The sequence below is a fragment of the Microtus ochrogaster genome, linkage group LG3, assembly GCF_000317375.1.
Source record: "Microtus ochrogaster isolate Prairie Vole_2 linkage group LG3, MicOch1.0, whole genome shotgun sequence".
NCBI classification, from domain to species: domain Eukaryota; kingdom Metazoa; phylum Chordata; class Mammalia; order Rodentia; family Cricetidae; genus Microtus; species Microtus ochrogaster.
In genome coordinates this window covers 4,784,651-4,801,855 of record NC_022029.1, presented here as the reverse complement: position 1 = coordinate 4,801,855, position 17,205 = coordinate 4,784,651, and the positions used below count along the sequence as shown (strand labels likewise).

The 17,205-nt window shown below is 34.6% G+C and overlaps 1 protein-coding gene across 2 annotated transcripts in view; it reads right to left on the bottom strand.

Moving 5' to 3' along the window:
• Positions 1-17,205, bottom strand: part of Csmd3 (CUB and Sushi multiple domains 3) — a 952,990-nt gene that overhangs the window by 810,536 nt on the left and 125,249 nt on the right. For both annotated transcript variants that reach the window (XM_026785886.1, XM_026785885.1), the window contains exon 3: positions 13,441-13,553. In XM_026785886.1, coding sequence (XP_026641687.1) covers positions 13,441-13,553 — 113 coding nt within the window. The remainder of the gene's footprint in view (positions 1-13,440; positions 13,554-17,205) is intronic.

The window sequence follows — 17,205 nt, the reverse complement described above, 5'->3', positions numbered from 1 at the left end:
GGGCGCCTAGCCAGTTTGGATGTTCACCTTCCTAGATATGGACGGAGGGGGGAGGACCTAAGACTTACCACAGGGCAGGGCACCCTGACTGCTCTTTGGACTGGAGAGGGAGGGGGAGAGGAGTGCGGAAAGGAGGAGAAGGGTGGGAGGAGGGGGAGGGAAATGGGAGGCTGGGAGGAGGCGGAAACTTGTTTTTTTTTTTTTCCTTTTCTCAATTAAAAAAAAAGAAAGAAAAAACTCCTTCATCTATATAGCTGAAAATTCCATTACGTACATAGTCCATGTTTATTTTTCCATCCTATTGTTGATGGGCATCTAGGCTGGTTTTGCTTTTTTACTTAATGTGAATAGTCCAGCCCTGCAAGATTGATGTTCATGCCTCTGTTTCATGCTTACTTGGAGACCTTAGGATACATGCCCAAGAGCAAAACAGGGGGTTCATATTACAGATGTATTTTTCACATTTTAAAAGTTTAACTGTATGAGAGTTTCTGTGTGCATGTTAGTCTGTGCATTTGTGTGTGTTTATGTGAATGAACACTCAAGTGTTCCTGAAAGCATAAGGACATCAGAGCAGAGCTTCCAGGAGATGGTACTCTCCTTCCACAACACAGGCTACACTTTATTTTTCAGTGAGTAGTGTTCTTCCTTCCCCATATATTCACCAGCATGTATTTGTGTTTTCCAATATTGTTGCTGTTGTTTCAAGTATTAAATGATAGCTATTTTGATTGAGGTGTGATGGAATCTCAAAACAATGTAACCTAAAGAGAATAAAGTAAAGAAATTTTTACAGACAGTTTAATTATGTAAACCTCTGATCATTAGCCTGACACAGTCTTATTCTGAGATTATTGGATGCAGGTCGGCATTTCGGATTGAGGTATAAGTGAAAGCCAGTGGCTGGCAGTTTTGCTTTTCTGACATTCAATTTCAAGTGTAACTTCTGTCACTGGTCTTTTATTAATCATGCTACAGAAAGCCATAGTAACCAATGGCATTTGTTGGTTGAAGGTGATACAACAATATTAGACTTTTGTTTTTATTTGTTTGCTTGCTCGTTTGATTTTTGAGACCGATTCTCTGCATAGCCCTGGCTATCCTTAAACTCATGTTGTAGACCAGGCTCTAGACTTAAATACAGAGATCTGACGCACTCTACCTCCCAAGATTAAAGGCATGAGCCACCATCACATAACTAGGTTAGCCTATTTATAATATACTTACCAGAAACTATATGTGGATTACTTGATATTTTGTTATTTATAGGAATCAACTATTTTGCTATTTATAAAAATCAGTTTCTATAAATTAAAGAATTTCTTAATGATAAGAAGTTAATGGTGTGGGAAGTCTTCTGTATATGTGTTGCTTTCATAAATTAATGAATAAAGAATCGGTCTTAGCCTGTGATAGGTAGAGTATAGTTAGGTAGGAAAACTAAAATTAATACTTGGAAATAAAAGGCAGAGTCAGAGAGACTCCATGGAGCTGCCAGAGAAGAAAGACCATGAGCCACAAGCTGAAACATTGCCAGTAGGCCACGAGCCTTGTGGCAAAATATAAAATAATGGAAATGGGTTAAATTAAGATGTAAGAGCTATCCAATAAAAAGCTAGCACTAATAGGCCAATCAGTGATTTAATTAATACAGTTTCTATATGGTTATTTCAGGACTACTAGCTGGGAACAATCAAGCAGCCTCGCACAACAGATTGACACACCAACGTAGCTGACTACATCCACGTAAAATCTGAGAAAGCTTGGAAATGAATTCTAGACACACAAAAAAAACTTTAGCAGCCTTTTTATTTATGTATTTATTTTGACTGACGTTAATAAGACACATCTGCTCGTGGCAGCACTAAGCTACTTCAAGAGGATGATGGGCATCAAAGAGGCTCCTTATGGAGTTTGTTAGCCATTTGGGCAAGAAACTATTTTTTCCTGGACTGCTTGATGGTATTTTGTGTGAACTGTACTTGCAGGACCCAAAGAGAAAAGACTGCAGAACTTGCCTAAGGGTAAGACAGTCCTTTGTGCTTCCTGTTTCATGAAAGAGTTTGCCAGACACTCTGCAGGATACAAAAGAAATTGACTGACAAACTGCCAATATAGGTGGAATTGTCTTTGAAATTTAGTGCTTCATGGGAAAGTTTGTTAGATACTATGAGCCTATAGGCTAAAAATGGACATTTCATGAGACAGAAGTTTGTTTGACTGTCCATGCAGAGAGTTTCTCTGTCAATTCTAGAGTTTTGGAAATTGCTTACAATGGACTTCCTGTTTACTTAGGTAATATATCCTTCTGGGGTCTTGAATAGAAGTGAAAAATAGTTATAATTATAGTTTCCCTCAGTTATAATAAAAAGTAAAATAGGTATAAATATAATAATTCTTGCTTGACACCTATTTTGTTATATATAATTTTACTATGTTGAAGTTAAAACCTTCCCTTTTATTTATACAGGAAATGGAAATGGTGTGGGAAGTCCTTTTGTATATATGTTGCTTTTATTGGTTAATGAATAAAGAATCTATCTTGGTCGGTGATAGGGTAGAGTAGAGCTAGTCAGGAAAACTAAACTGAATGCTGGGAGAAAAAAGGCAGAGTTAGATAGATGCCATGGAGCCGCCAGAGGAAAAAGACTCAGGCAGCCTGCTGGAATCTTACCAATAGGCAACGAGCCTCATAGTAAAATATAAAATAATGGAAATGGGTTAAATTAAGATGTAAGATCTAGCCCGTAAGAAGCTAGAGCTAATAAGCCAAGCAGTTATTTAAGTAATACAGTTTCTGTATGGTTATTTCAGGCCTGAGCAGGCGGCAACAAACAGTTGCCTCGCACAAGTTGATGTGTGGGAAACAGCAACCATTTTTGTATCTAGATATGGAAAGAAATTGCCATCAAATTTACCCATGTTATAGGAAGAAAAATAGTAGAAGTTAGCACCAGACATTTGCTTTAAATAAAGCTAAAATGTGGCTTGAAGGTACTCTTCTAGAATAATATAGTTGATGAACTGAACCTTAGAATTAAAAATAAAAATTAAAAAAGAGTGGGTCAGTTACTCACCCTGTGTGTCACAAAAGGAATAGTGTCAGTTGGATCCTGAGCTTTATTTCTGGTTTTTAAAATATGTTTTCAGTGAAGTGATACCCTCAGGTGGTTCTTTTAAATATTTAAGTGAGGAAATGTCTGATTAAAAGTAATGTTTAAGAAAAAGAAACGCAGGATAAAGAGAGTGAGTCATTTGGAACAAACAGCTTGAGTCTGTCACTGACTACCTTGGGCAGTAAATGTTTAACAGCTTGCTTGCTAGCTGGAAAAGAGAAGAATAAAAAAGGAAGGGGAAAAAGAAAAGAATCTGCCATTTAACATTCTTTGTTTAACATAAATAAGCCCCAAGCACTTGATGCTCCATGTCCACTGATAGTACAAATGCTCCTGGAATGATCAAGGCCATAAATCATTCCTTTGATAACCTGAGCCCTTCTACAGAATACTGCTATATGAAGTTTCTTGATTCTGTTTCAAGAATACAAAGTTTTCAAGAACTAATATGTATTTAACAGTATTGCTTTGAATTGAAGATGAGATTATAAATTATACTTATAAAATGATCATTTATTATCAGCTTACCCTGTTTGTAATTGCAAATTATATGCATTCTAAAACTGATAGTAAGGATTCTCTAGTAACAAGCCTCATGGTAGATGTTTAAAATATGTTTTGGAGCCGGGCGGTGGTGGTGCATGCCTTTAATCCCAGCACTTGGGAGGCAGAGGCAGGCGGATCTCTGTGAGTTCGAGACCAGCCTGGTCTACAAGAGCTAGTTCCAGGACAGGCTCCAAAAACCACGGAGAAACCCTGTCTCGAAAAACAAAACAAAAAAAAATAAAATATGTTTTGGAAAGCATTATTAACTTAAGAAAACTGGATTCAATGTAAGGTTTACTATTAGAACTATGATACTTTTAAGTTAATAAAATGTTCTGTAAAAATGATATTAAGGAAGAATATACGACATTTCTTATCCTGAAACAATGACCAACTCTGATGTTCCCTTTTAGTATCTCCCATATGCAGTAACTGTTTACTTAATTCATGTGTTCTTCTGTGTGCCTGTGTAAGTTTATGTGAACCGGGCTCACGCAGGAGCCCACAGAAGCTACAAGCCTGTGTCTGTTCTCATAGAATTGTAGCTACAGACAGTTTTCAGTTATCATTTGGGTGCTGCAAAACAAACCTGTATCTTCTACTCGAGTTCATAACTGCTGGTCCATTTCTCCGGTCCCTCTATCCAATTGTTTCCTTATTTTTAGTGATTTCATTTTATTATGGACTCCAAACTAATATCCAAAAAAAGAGTATTTTTCCCATGACATACGATTAACGTATTAATAAAAATAGAATTATGAAATTTAAAGGCAAATGGCTAAAGCTAGAAACAGGCATCTAGAGGAAGGTAATTTGGTCCCTGAAACACAAACATTGCATATTTTCTCTTATAAATGGAAATTAGCTTTTAAGCTTTAGTTACGTATTTTATTTAGAATAATCACAGAGGTTAGATAGCTGCTAAAGGACCATCTAGTAGGTGCGTGAGGATTTCCTAAGAAAAGAGTGGTATAATATAGTCTTATAAGAGATTAAAGGGCAAACTATAATAGCATTAAAGAGGGAAGGAACGAGAGGACAACGCAGAAGAGAGAATATAAGGAAGGGCAACCAACACTAAAGACCTCATGAAAAGTCACTTGGAAAACTGCTATTGTCTACTCTAGAAACTTCCTAAAATATGTTCATGCATGAAAGGAATGTAAATAGAGTTCCCATATAATGGAGGATACAATGCCTCAGCTACCTATTATATTTGACCAAGTCTTACCAATAGCATCAAAAAATGCATTACATCTTGCTGAGTCTTTTGTGAAAGAGAAATCATGCTGGTGCTCACATAAAAGACTTACCCCTGCTAAATATACTGTGCACTCTGATGATGAAGAAAAATAACCATGAATATCACATAGCTATGAACTCTGTGGCCTGTAATTGTGACTTGCATGCACAATGTAGTAGTGTAATATAGTCCCCAATGTTATGGGAGTAAGCAACGTCTTGATTAGATTTAAGGCCCACTTGAAAATATCAACCCATACCTGACACAGCTAAAATATTTAAGAATTTGATACTTAATTGGGTCATGAGCCTTAAGAAACAAAAACTGTTACTATAAATCTGCAAAATGAACATAGCAATAAAATAACTACCAATTACATACTGCTAAACCAATGTATTAATAAAACTCTTAGCCCTCATCAGATGAATTTCTTGCAATAAATGTTAGTTAACACAGAGAATCAAAAATGGACAGCCTAAAAAAAATGGACAACCTTCAGAGAGTAAGAGACTTCGGAGCACTCAGCTAAGTGGAATATCTTAGTCAAAACTCTCCCTTAATCAGATTCTTGAATAAGTCACTCAAATGGGTTTATTCCTATTTATAGCTAAATGATAGACATTATGAACATGTTCATGATTATTATGGTTGGTACTTTGAAAGGTCTGTAGAAGCCTGTGTCGAAGGCTTCATTTCCAGCCTTTAGAATGGTTGGGATGTGGTAAAAAGTTAGGAGATGTAGACTTTCTGTCCCTGACTGCCATGCTGTGAGACATTTTGCTACAGAAAATATCCTTGACTTGCTGTCCAACACAGACACAAAGAAAGGAAGCTAAATGTCCACATACAAAAGTATCTGAAACCATGCACCAAAATAATATTTATTCTCGCATAAGGCGAGGATCCCACATGTTTCATCATAACTAAGGAAAACTAACACACCAGTTCTCTCAGATACTGGAGCAGATTGCTCATCTGGAAGATAAATATAAGTATAACTGATGAACATTTTTAATTTAATTTTTAGAAATTATAAGTAACAACTATTGGAAGTAACTAAGGAGTTATTTTAGGGAAAATAAATGCAAAATAGAGCATCCTTGGGAACACAGAAAGAAGATTATTTTATTATAATTTCTTTTAATTTCCTCCCCCCGCCCTTCCACCTTCTCCTCAGCCCAAACTCCGCCAACTCCTTGCAATGAGTAGGGGGTTCCATAGGAAATCAAACAGTCTGGAACATTAAGTTGGGATAGGACCAAGCCCTTCCCCCTGCATTAAGGCTGAGCATGGCATCCCACCATAGGGAGTGGGCTCCAATAAGCTAGCTCATGCACTAGGAATATATCCTATTGCCAGGTGCCTCATAGAAAGTCCAAGCTACACCACTTTCTCCCATATATGGAGGGACTAGTTCAGTCCCACACTGTAAACAGAGAGTGCACATTGATTAACCAGCTGCCCAGACCCAAATAATGACACAGAATATCTACTATATTATATATTAACTATATAAATTACAACACTGTTTGGGCAAAGGTTCAGGCATACTCCTACCTAGCTCTTATTTCTTTGATTAATCTATTTCTATTTTTTTGTGTGTATTGTCACAATGCTGTGGCTTACCAGAAAGATGCTGTCATCTTTCTCCTTCAGGAGCTGCATGGCATCTCCTCTATCTCTGTTTGGATTTCCTTACTTGCTATAGTCTGCCTTGCCATAGGCAAAAGCAGCTTTTTTATTAACCAATGGCAACAAAACATATTCACAGCATACAGAGGGGAATCCCACATCAATTCACAGTTCTCAATTTAAATTTCATGAATTTCCATTAGCTTGGTGCAGCTGTCTCTGTAGAGTTCTCCATCATGATCTTCTCCTTCCTTGCTCATATATTCCCTTTCCATCTTTTCAATTGGATTCCCAGAGCTCCACCTGGTGCTTGGTTGTGGATCTCTGCATCTCACCCATCAGTTAATGGATGAAGGCTCTATGATACAGTTGGGACATTCACCAATCTGATTACAGGGGAAGGCCTGTTTGGGTTCTCTCTACACTATTGCTAAGAGTCTTAGCTAGGGATATCCTTGTGGACTCCTGGAAATTCCTCTAGCACCAGGTTTCTCCCTAGCCCTATTTTAGGGAGAGATAAAACTAATATGCATTAAATTCTTTTCTAGGAATTTATTTTTATGTATGGGTATTCTATGGGTCTGTGTTAGTACATGTCATGCTTATGCGGGTGTCAATAAGGGTAGAAGAAGGCATCAAATCTCATGAAGCCGAAGTTATAAGCAGTTGTGTCCTCTGGGAGAAAATCAAGCACTCTTAACTGTTGCCATATCTCTCCAACCTCGGATATATTAAATTCTGAAGTCTGGTACGATGGTTTGAGAATTTCTTCTTAAATTTGGTAAATTGTTATTCATATTTATGTCAGTCAGCTTTCCACCGCTAAGGAGAAACACTTGAGATAAGCTTCTTGTAAGGAAGAAATATTTATCTTGGATTATGTTTGCAGAGTGCTTTTAGGCACAGTCGCTCAGATCCCTGGCTTTTGACCTGTGGTGACCCATCAGGTCAAGACCCAAGCTGCTAAACAGATAAAAATGAAGGAACATAAAATGGAGAGTTGTTCTTCAGAATTGGTAAATTTCTATATTACCTTGAAAATAACATATTCAGCTAAATATTAGAGAAAATGAGGAAGGTGAGAATTAGAAAGAAGAGGCAATCAGTTCTACAGATAACTTTTCAGAGCCATTTAAACAGGCATATCAGAAGGTTGGAACTAGAGCTGAAGATAAAGCAGACTTTGGATATTCATTTGATCATGTTTACCCTATCAAGAGCTAACATGGCATGCCTTTGTGGAAAATAATGAGTGAGCCTTATTAGAAACAAATTGATAATACATAAAAGATGCACCTAATCATAAACTGTGGTAAATTTTATTTACCAGTATTTTATTAGCATTGGGTGCCTCAATAATATCATTTCCAATGACTGAACACAGTAATGCAATTCAATACAACCTTAAATGTACAACCATGACAAAAACTGACTTGTGTGGGTGGTAAATGTCTCTCCTTGTTCTGTAAACAGATCTTGGTGAAAAGGCAAACATTGTTTAGTGGAAAATGATATCTTCAGTTACTAATATTGTTAGCATATCTTCCACTCTAAATAAAATCATATAACTTTGATTCAAGAGGATAACTGCAATAAGATAGGGCAAGAGTTAAAGAGATATAAAGATAATTGAAATGGAGTCTATGATATTTCATGTGAAATCTTTAAATTGATAATGTGGAATATTTTAAATTAGACACAGATAGACTCCTTTAAATTTATAAAAATAATCATTTACAGCCCAAAGAGTGATGAGCTTAGAATTCATATTTACATTATGAAAGTTTTAATACTACCTAATATAAATATTTTTTCTATATCAGATATCTTTCTCATACTCATATAATCTGAAAAAATAAATATATAAATCCCTTGCTTACTTTAATTAAGCATATTTGAAGTATTTCACTTGTAAAATCTATCATCTGAACACTTAATCTTAATTCTTTGGCTCGATGTTGTGTCATATTTACTTTCCATCATTGTCACAACTTAAAGAAATAGTTGTGGTATTCTCCTATCCATGAACTAATTTCATGGATAACAAAATTATCAATGATAAATTTCTTATGTATGGCCACCTTTGCTACATACAATTTTCTCTATTTAGATTTTTATGAAATTTATAATTCAGGAGATATTCAATTCAATTTTATATCAGAAATAATTGTTTTATACATATATATATCATATGGAATGAAAATGACATACAGTTTTTTTTCTCTTTTTAATATAATAATGACATTTTAATCCTACTTGCTGGCAAAACTTATTATCCCAGTATCTAATATGTAAAAACAAAAGGATTTTGAGATTAATCTAGTCTATTTATATAAGAAAACTCTGTTTTTAAAACAGGAGGAAAGGAATGACTGTTTAAAATACTGCATTAATCAACTTCCAGATTTTATTTAGTTGACCCACAATATTTTCCTGGAGGACATGTTTCCCATTTATCTTTTGATGTTGGAAAGGTTTTCCCTACTATGTCTTGATAAGGTTCTTCTGTATTTGTTCTATCATTTAGTTTTTATATTTATTTCTCTTGAAAAATATTCTGTAGAAATTGTATAGGAAATTAACATCAATCATCTTACATTCTAATATTACCATCATCTAAAAGCTACAATAATTAGCATAGAAATATAAAGAGATGGAACTTAATATAAAGAAATACATCTCTCTGAATTGAAATGGATGTACTACACACTACAGAGCTTGTTCAATATCGACCCGCCAACATTAAAGAGAAGGATACCATAAAACCACAGTCATAATTATTATAGTTATACAAATAGGCTGAGCACTTAGAATTTCAATTTCTTCTATCATCTATCATCTATCTATCTATCTATCTATCTATCTATCTATCTATCTATCATCATCTTACTATCTATTTTTCTTTCTTATTATATATATATATTTTTTTTTTTTTTGACTTTTCAAGAAAAGGATTCTGTATGTTGTCTAGGCTGTCCTGAAACTCACTCTGTAGACCAGGCCAGCCTTGGACTTACAGCCATCCACCTGCCTCTGCCTCCCAAGTGTTGGTATTAAAATCATGTGCCACCACCACTCAGATAGGAATAGAAATGTTTCTGTTTATTAAACAATTTTTGAAAATAGTTCTAAATAAATAAATATCTCATAAGGTTTTGTTTTCTACTTATTATGCTTGTTTTATTTATAAATTTACAAGATTATTAATGATTATCTAACACATTGATTCTGTATTTCTGTGATAGAAAAAAATGAACATGTAATACATTATTAATGATTGCCACATGCTGCAGTAAGAGTATTGAACTCCCCCCCCCCCCATTTTGAGCAGCAGCATAGGGAAATTATCTTCATTAGGTGCTTGGGACAAGTTTGATTAGGGTTTTCTATAACTAAGTCTCACTATCTTACTTCAAGGTCAGTCTATTCTGTAATAGACTGTGTATATGTTGTCCCTTGGCCATTTTCTCCCTGTCTATTATATAATAATAAGGAAAACTAAAGAAACAAAAAGTTGGATATTGAAGACAAAATAATGTGTATAAATTTCATTTTTCACAGTTTGATTAAGAGAAATGTAACAGGAAATTCTTTTTAATACATGGCAAAGAGTTTCCTAAAGTCTATGTTATTAAAGAAACATGGACTTCCCCTCTATTGCTTTACTTAAATGGTCTACAGTAGCATATTAAAGTTGATAACAATACAAAACTTCTATCTGTAGAATATTATTTTAAGGTGTGTTACTTGCTGTGGAATATTTATTTAATGATGCAAAGATGTGCTGCATTCTTTCTTGTTGCATCTGTTTAACTCTGTAATGCTCTGTTACTTTACCTGTCTAAAATACCTGATAGGTCTAATAAAGAGCTAAATGGCCAATAGCTAAGCAGGAGAGAAATAGGCAGGGCTGGCATTCAGAGAGAATAATTAGAGAGAAGAGGAGCAAGGAAAGGTGAAGGAGAGGAGGGCTTCGGGGATCAGCCACTCAGCCAGCTAGTGGAATAAACAAAAAGATGATAGATAGATAGATAGATAGATAGATAGATAGTTAGATAGATAGATAGATAGATAGATGATAGATAGATAGATAGATAGATAGATAGATAGATAGATAGATAGATAGATAGATAGATAGAATAGAATAGAAAAAGTAAAAAGCCCAGAGGAAAAATGTGGAAGAAGAGAAGTGGAATGAATTAAGTTAGGAAAGCAGGTTAAAAATATCCAAGCTAAAGCTGGATATTCATAGGTAAGAATAATTTTCCTAGTATTTATGTGAAAGTTGGGTGGTATCCCCAAAGAACAAAGTAAAAAAAAAAAATCCTGCAACTTTTGGTAAAAATCACAGTTGAATTTATATTTCTAGCCACTTATTTTATACTGGAGAAATTAATTAGAACTGTTTGATAATTCAGTTTTATTTGTGGGGGAGGAACCTTGGATTTGGAGAGGATTGTCACAACCTTTTGTTCCATTACTGAGAAGTACTCAGATCTAACTAGAAATGTACAGTACCACTGTCAGAATGATTCAGTGAGCCAGTGGCTCATGATAAGACAAATGAGCCATGGTGAAAGAAGACATATCTGTAGTAGGTTTGTGGTGTGGGAGGTCCTTCTGTATATGTGTTGCTTTTATTGGTTAATGAATAAAGAAACTGCCTTGGCCTGATGATAGAGCAGAGTAGATCTAGGCAGGAAAAACCATGTAGCTGCCAGGGGAAAAGACATGAGCTGGTAGTTAGAGCCTAGCCAGTAGGCCATGAGCCTCGTGGTAAAATATAAAATGATGGATGTAAGAGCTAGCTAGCTCTTTTAGATGTAAGAGCTAGCTAGCAATATACTTAAGTGATTGACCAAGCAGTGATTTAACTAATATAGTTTTTGTGTAGTTATTTCAGGAGCCTGTGTGGATAGGAAATGAGCAAGGGCCTCCAACAACAGGCATAGGGGTCTTCCAACTTATAGGAACCATATATCTCAGGTCCACAAGCTTGAAGGACGATATCCCAGAATAATAACCAGATTAAGCCTACAAATTGAGATCTGCTAGTTCTTTCTGATGACAACTCAACTCATATTTTTACTTCACTTCACAAGACCATGAACAAATAACCAAATAACCCAACTGAAATCATTAAGACTTCCCATCTACAGAGCTACAGACTACAATTTGTGTCATATTATATGGAACGTTGTTATTACCATTCTAGAAACATGATACAGGGCAGAAATAGCAAAGTATGGTGGCCAATACTTCATTGCTACCTGATTAACTGTGCCAGGTATTTACAATTAGAACATTTCAAAGTTGCACGTGAAAATTCTTTGTGAATTCTTCCCGAAGGGGAAAAAAAGATGACAGAAATTTAACACTGACAAATGGACTGAGAAATCTAGATTGATTTCTACTTATAATAACATTGAAAGCTATTGAAATATTTTTGAAAATAAATTTATAAAACTTGACAGACAAAGGAAACATCAAAATTCACCTCCTCTTATATTCTTCAATATGAACTGTACTTGTTTGAAGTACAAACTAACATAAAAATAACTGTGCTTAATAAATATAATAATATAAGCTTTGTCTTTAAAATCACTTAGAAAATATTAGGGTTCTTAACCTCTTAAGTTTGTCAAAATTACTTAAACCTTTGACATTTTGATAATGAATATGTATGAATTAACTCTCTAAGACTAATACAAATATTTAGCTATTGAAAAATACTTCGTAGAAATGATTACAATGAAGAAAGTAAGGCTCTGAATTCATTTCCCCTTGAAAGAGAGGAGTTTAGAAGTGTATGAAGCAGAAAACTGTCTCCTAAACTTCTACCTAGGATGTTATCTGTGATGCATATCCTATTTTATTTTTTAATATTTTATTTTACAGATAAATGTATATTTTATAGAAAGAAACAAGACACTAGATCAGATAATATTTATTTTCCAACTTTCTCAGATGTAAAATGTTTAAATTTGTGTTGTTGGATTAGTGGATTCTTTTTTGTGATTGCTTTCCTGTATGTACTGTAGACGTGCTTGTATACATCAATAGTATATAGGTTAGAAGAAAATGCCTGGGGATGCCACATAGTACTGCATTTTGTATACAAATAATTCAAAATTAATCATTTGTACATATCTCAGTGGTAGTGTTAGATCTGACAGACTAAATTATAAAAACATAGTTCTAGAAAGAAACATTGAAATCTGATAGAATACCACTTCAGTTAAGGGTGCAGTTTTTCCTATTTAATGTAAATATACTTGCTGATAATTGAAATAAATCTATGTCCATGATTTCTAAGAGAAATATTTAGGATAGAATACTTTTATCATTAGACATTTCATTTATTTAAAAACAAAAGTATGTACTTCTATATATTTCAGCACCCTTAGCAGAGAAGGGATTTCTCTACAGCGGCTTATTACTCTTTGACCACATGATATTTTACTCTAAAATGTAGTTCTTTAAAACCTCATATTGACTTAATTCTTATCTTAGTTAAAAAACAGAGGAAAGGTGTTCTTATGCTAAGGTATATACTGGATGTGAAAAAGTAAAGTCCACTAACACTAACCAGTTACAGTACATTAGTGATTGGTAAGAAATTAGTTATTTGGGGCTAGCAATTCTGATACCCTCTTCTGGTCACCACTGGTACTGCATATCCATGGTACACATACGTTCATTCAGGCACACACTTATACATAAAATTAAAAAAAAAATCTTTCCTTTAAAAAGCAATCTCTTCATAAGTTTTGAGAAAATTAGGAGAGCTCAGCCAGTCTTCATGATCCTTATGGTAATTAGTCTTCCATCACCATACCTGGAGAATTCTGGTTTTAGTTAATTAAACTGGAATTTGGTATCTCTTCTATTACCATCACTTACCCTCATAATATACTTTAAATCCATGAGCACTAACAGCAAAGTCACTGGTCAATCGTAGTGAGAACACAGATTTGGTACTTGTCACTGGGGGTGGTAGGTGGAATCCTGTTAACCTAAAAGGCAAAACAGAATTCTTAGACATGTAATCATTAGCATAATAAGGTTTTTAGGGAAATTAGAAATCATGTTGTCAAGTTCATTTTTTTCTGTATACTCATGCATAGACACATGTCTTTCCAATTATAAATTAGCCATCAAAGTACAAGTATATAAAAGTATATATTTAATAATGGAAGTATATGTGTATTACATTTTATAATGCCTATCAACAATACCTTTATACTAAAATTGTCATACTTTAAGAATGAGAATTATGAGCATTTGTGTTTAAGGGTATTGTGTGCCACTAGTACCAGAAAGAGATGCTTGATAGAAATATAAAAATACACAGATCATGCTATGGTCATAATGTGTGTGTAGATCAGTGTCCTTGAAATTTCAGTGCTGTGCTTGAGAAATAAACAGGTATATAGGGAAAAGTAGAAATTAAGCACTATTTGAACTCAAGTTTAAATAGTTTAAAATACTTGTTTTTCCAAGTACAAATGATATTCTATGAAAATAAGCAGCTAACTCAACAACCAATCCCAAAACATGTATCTGTTTCTCCTTAAGATACCATACAATTTTATAGGATTCAGGTGTTTTGTGAATATTTTATATTTTTTGCATTATATGTTAAGGAGTAATATATGGTAAAGTTATAATAGAATTAGTTATTTATAACTTAGGTTATATATTATATATAATGAATTATATATAATTCATTAATAGGTTATGACATTCTTAAGCATAACTGGGTTATTTCTTTCTTTAGATTAATAAAGGATAAAATGACTAGTCACTACTAGAACTTAAATTAAACTACTGATTGAGCCATGATACCATAACAGCAGTTTTAAGTATCATTTGATTCTTCTTGGGCTTTAACTGAAATGCCGATGCAATTAAAATGACAAATATTATACAGAAGAATTTAATGGAGATTGTTTTAACTGTGGACCTTGAGGCTACAGTTGCAATGTAATATACAAAAGAAGAATAAAAGCAAAAGCAAATCCACATAAGCCGGAAAACCAACATAATGATTTTAATTTTGTACTAAATAACTGGCAATACTTAAAGAATACAAATTTGAACGTGAGAAAAAAATGAAAAGGATAAATGTCCCATTAAATTCATTTAATTCAGAGCTCAATGCATGATATTTCAAGAATTATGATTTTAAAGAATTCATAGTATATGTTTATAAACAGTAGTATTCGATTACTCATTTTACAATTAAGACATATTTAACTTCTTTAGGGCTTTTCCAATATGTTTTCATTAAAATACTCGTAACTCTTCTAGCAGTTTCTTTACATTCCAGGACATACCCATATGTGTGAATGATTTTCTTTTTTTTTTTCTTTTTTTTTAGTTGTTGAAAAAAAAATTTCTGCCTCCTCCCCATTTCCCTCCTCCTCCTCCCACACATTGCCCCCTCCCCCCACTCCCCTCCTCCTCTCCACGTCCCCCCCACTCCATTCCCTCAACCTCTGGAGAATGAAGAGCAGTCCACATTCCCTGTCCTGCGGGAAGTCCAAAGTCCTCCCACTTCGATCGAGATAGAGACAGAGACCCAAATGATTTTCTTGCTAAGTAAGACACATCCCTTAAGTTATAAGCCATTTTGTAAAATAATAAGAGTTTGTGGTATGTGTGTGTGTGTATTTTATATGTGCACTAAGAGAGTATGTTTACACATGTCCTTGATAGTGTTTTAGTACATGTGTTCTTGTGGAAACCAAACATCAATATTGGGTACATTCCTTGATCATTATCTACTTTATTTCGGGAAACTTCATTTCTCCCTAAAGACGAGACTCACTGATAATGTGTCTCACTGGTCAAAGAGTTCAAAGTTTCCTACTGTCTTCCAATATTCCAATCTTCAGCACTAGTGTCGTACACATACACTACTACTTCTAGATCTAATATAGGTGTGACCATTCAAAAGCTGGTCCTCATGCTAATACTCAATGACTTAACAAGCCACACTCTCTACCAAGACCTTGATTGTATAAGTTGTTTCCTAGGCATACGGTTAGAGTTGTATCGGTTATCAGAAGGACATAATATGCCTGTACTTATATTATTACCAAGGCTCATCCCTCTTGTATAAGATGAGATAGCATTCTCAGCATTACTGAGATACTATGAATGCAACAATATTGCCCTCATTTATCAGACATTGCAAAACTTTCATAGTGAAGAATAGATGTATTATGCTTATAGTCCTAATTCAAGTTACCACAAACTTATACAATGTTTCTTATTACCTCAATATGAGCCTGGCCAGAGCAGAGTTCAGTTGATTCCCTGCTTACAGCCTCACAGGCTACATTTAAGTTGTGCCTTCCACTTAATGGCTTTCTGAAGGTCCTGAACTATATATCAGTCTCTAATTCAAAGTAACTCAAAGCACTGAGGCTGTGCCAGAGTTCAGCTTCCTGTGTCTGAGGAATTAAGCTCTTTGCTTCCTTGTTGGCTGAAGAATCATTCTCAGACTTGAGACTTTGTCTGTATCCATTGCTTCTTTTGTGACCCACTTCCTTTATTTCTTGAGATAGATCTCATGGTTCTTTTCTTTCTTCTATTTTTTCCTTCTCTTCCAATTAAAATTTCAGCTTGTTTCTCTTCTGCCTTCAACTACAGAAAGCTTTCTACTTTTAAAGTCTAATGCAATTAAATTGCATTAAGTGTATCTCTGTTATAACATCTGAAATCTGTATTTTTACCCACAAATTTTCCTGTGCCATGATATCGTATATTTTTGATTGTTCTCATAGAACCAATACTATATCGGATGTGGAACTTTTCTTTGTATACATTGAAAAAGATTGGTTAATTAATAAAGAAATCTGTCGTTGACAATTGGGGCAGACTAAGAAGCCAATGATAATGGCACTAGGATTTGTCTCTACTTCAAGTACTGGCTTTTGAGAATCCTATTCTATTTGGATGCACACCTTCCTAAGCCTGGATGGAGGTGGGAGGGCCTTGGACTTCCCACAGGGCAGGGTACCCAGCCTTCTCTTAGGACTGGAGGGGGAGGGGGGAAGGGGAGTGGGGGGGAGCAGGAGGGAAGTGGGAGGAGGGAAGGAAGTGAAAATTTTGATTGGTAGTATTTATAAAGTAATAAAAGAAGAACAAAAAATTAAAAAAATAAAGAAATATGGGTTGGCCTGACAGGGCAAAAGAATAGATGTAGGCAACAAAAAAAAAAAAAATTAAACTTAATCCTGGGAGAAAAAAGTGTGGGGTCAGAGAGAAGCCATGTAGCTCTGCCAGAGACAGATGACGGAAAGTTAGCTCATAAGCCAATGCCATGTGGTGATGCACAGATAATGGATTAAATTAATATGTAAGAGTTAGCCAATAAGAAGTTAGTGTTAATTGTCCAAGTGGTGATTAAATTAATACAGTTTCTATGTGATTATTCCAGGGTTGTGCAGCCAGGAACCAACAAGTGACTATCCTGCCAATATCTGTCAATTTTAATTATTAGTGAGCATTAACTAGATAAATTATTCCAAGCTGAAACTTTAAATAAACTCAAACATATAATGAAAGTAAATATACTACTTAAATCTGGGCAAGGACTGGTTCAAATAGGTATAAACAAATGTGTACAATTTTTTCTCTCACTTTTGTATTTCAATA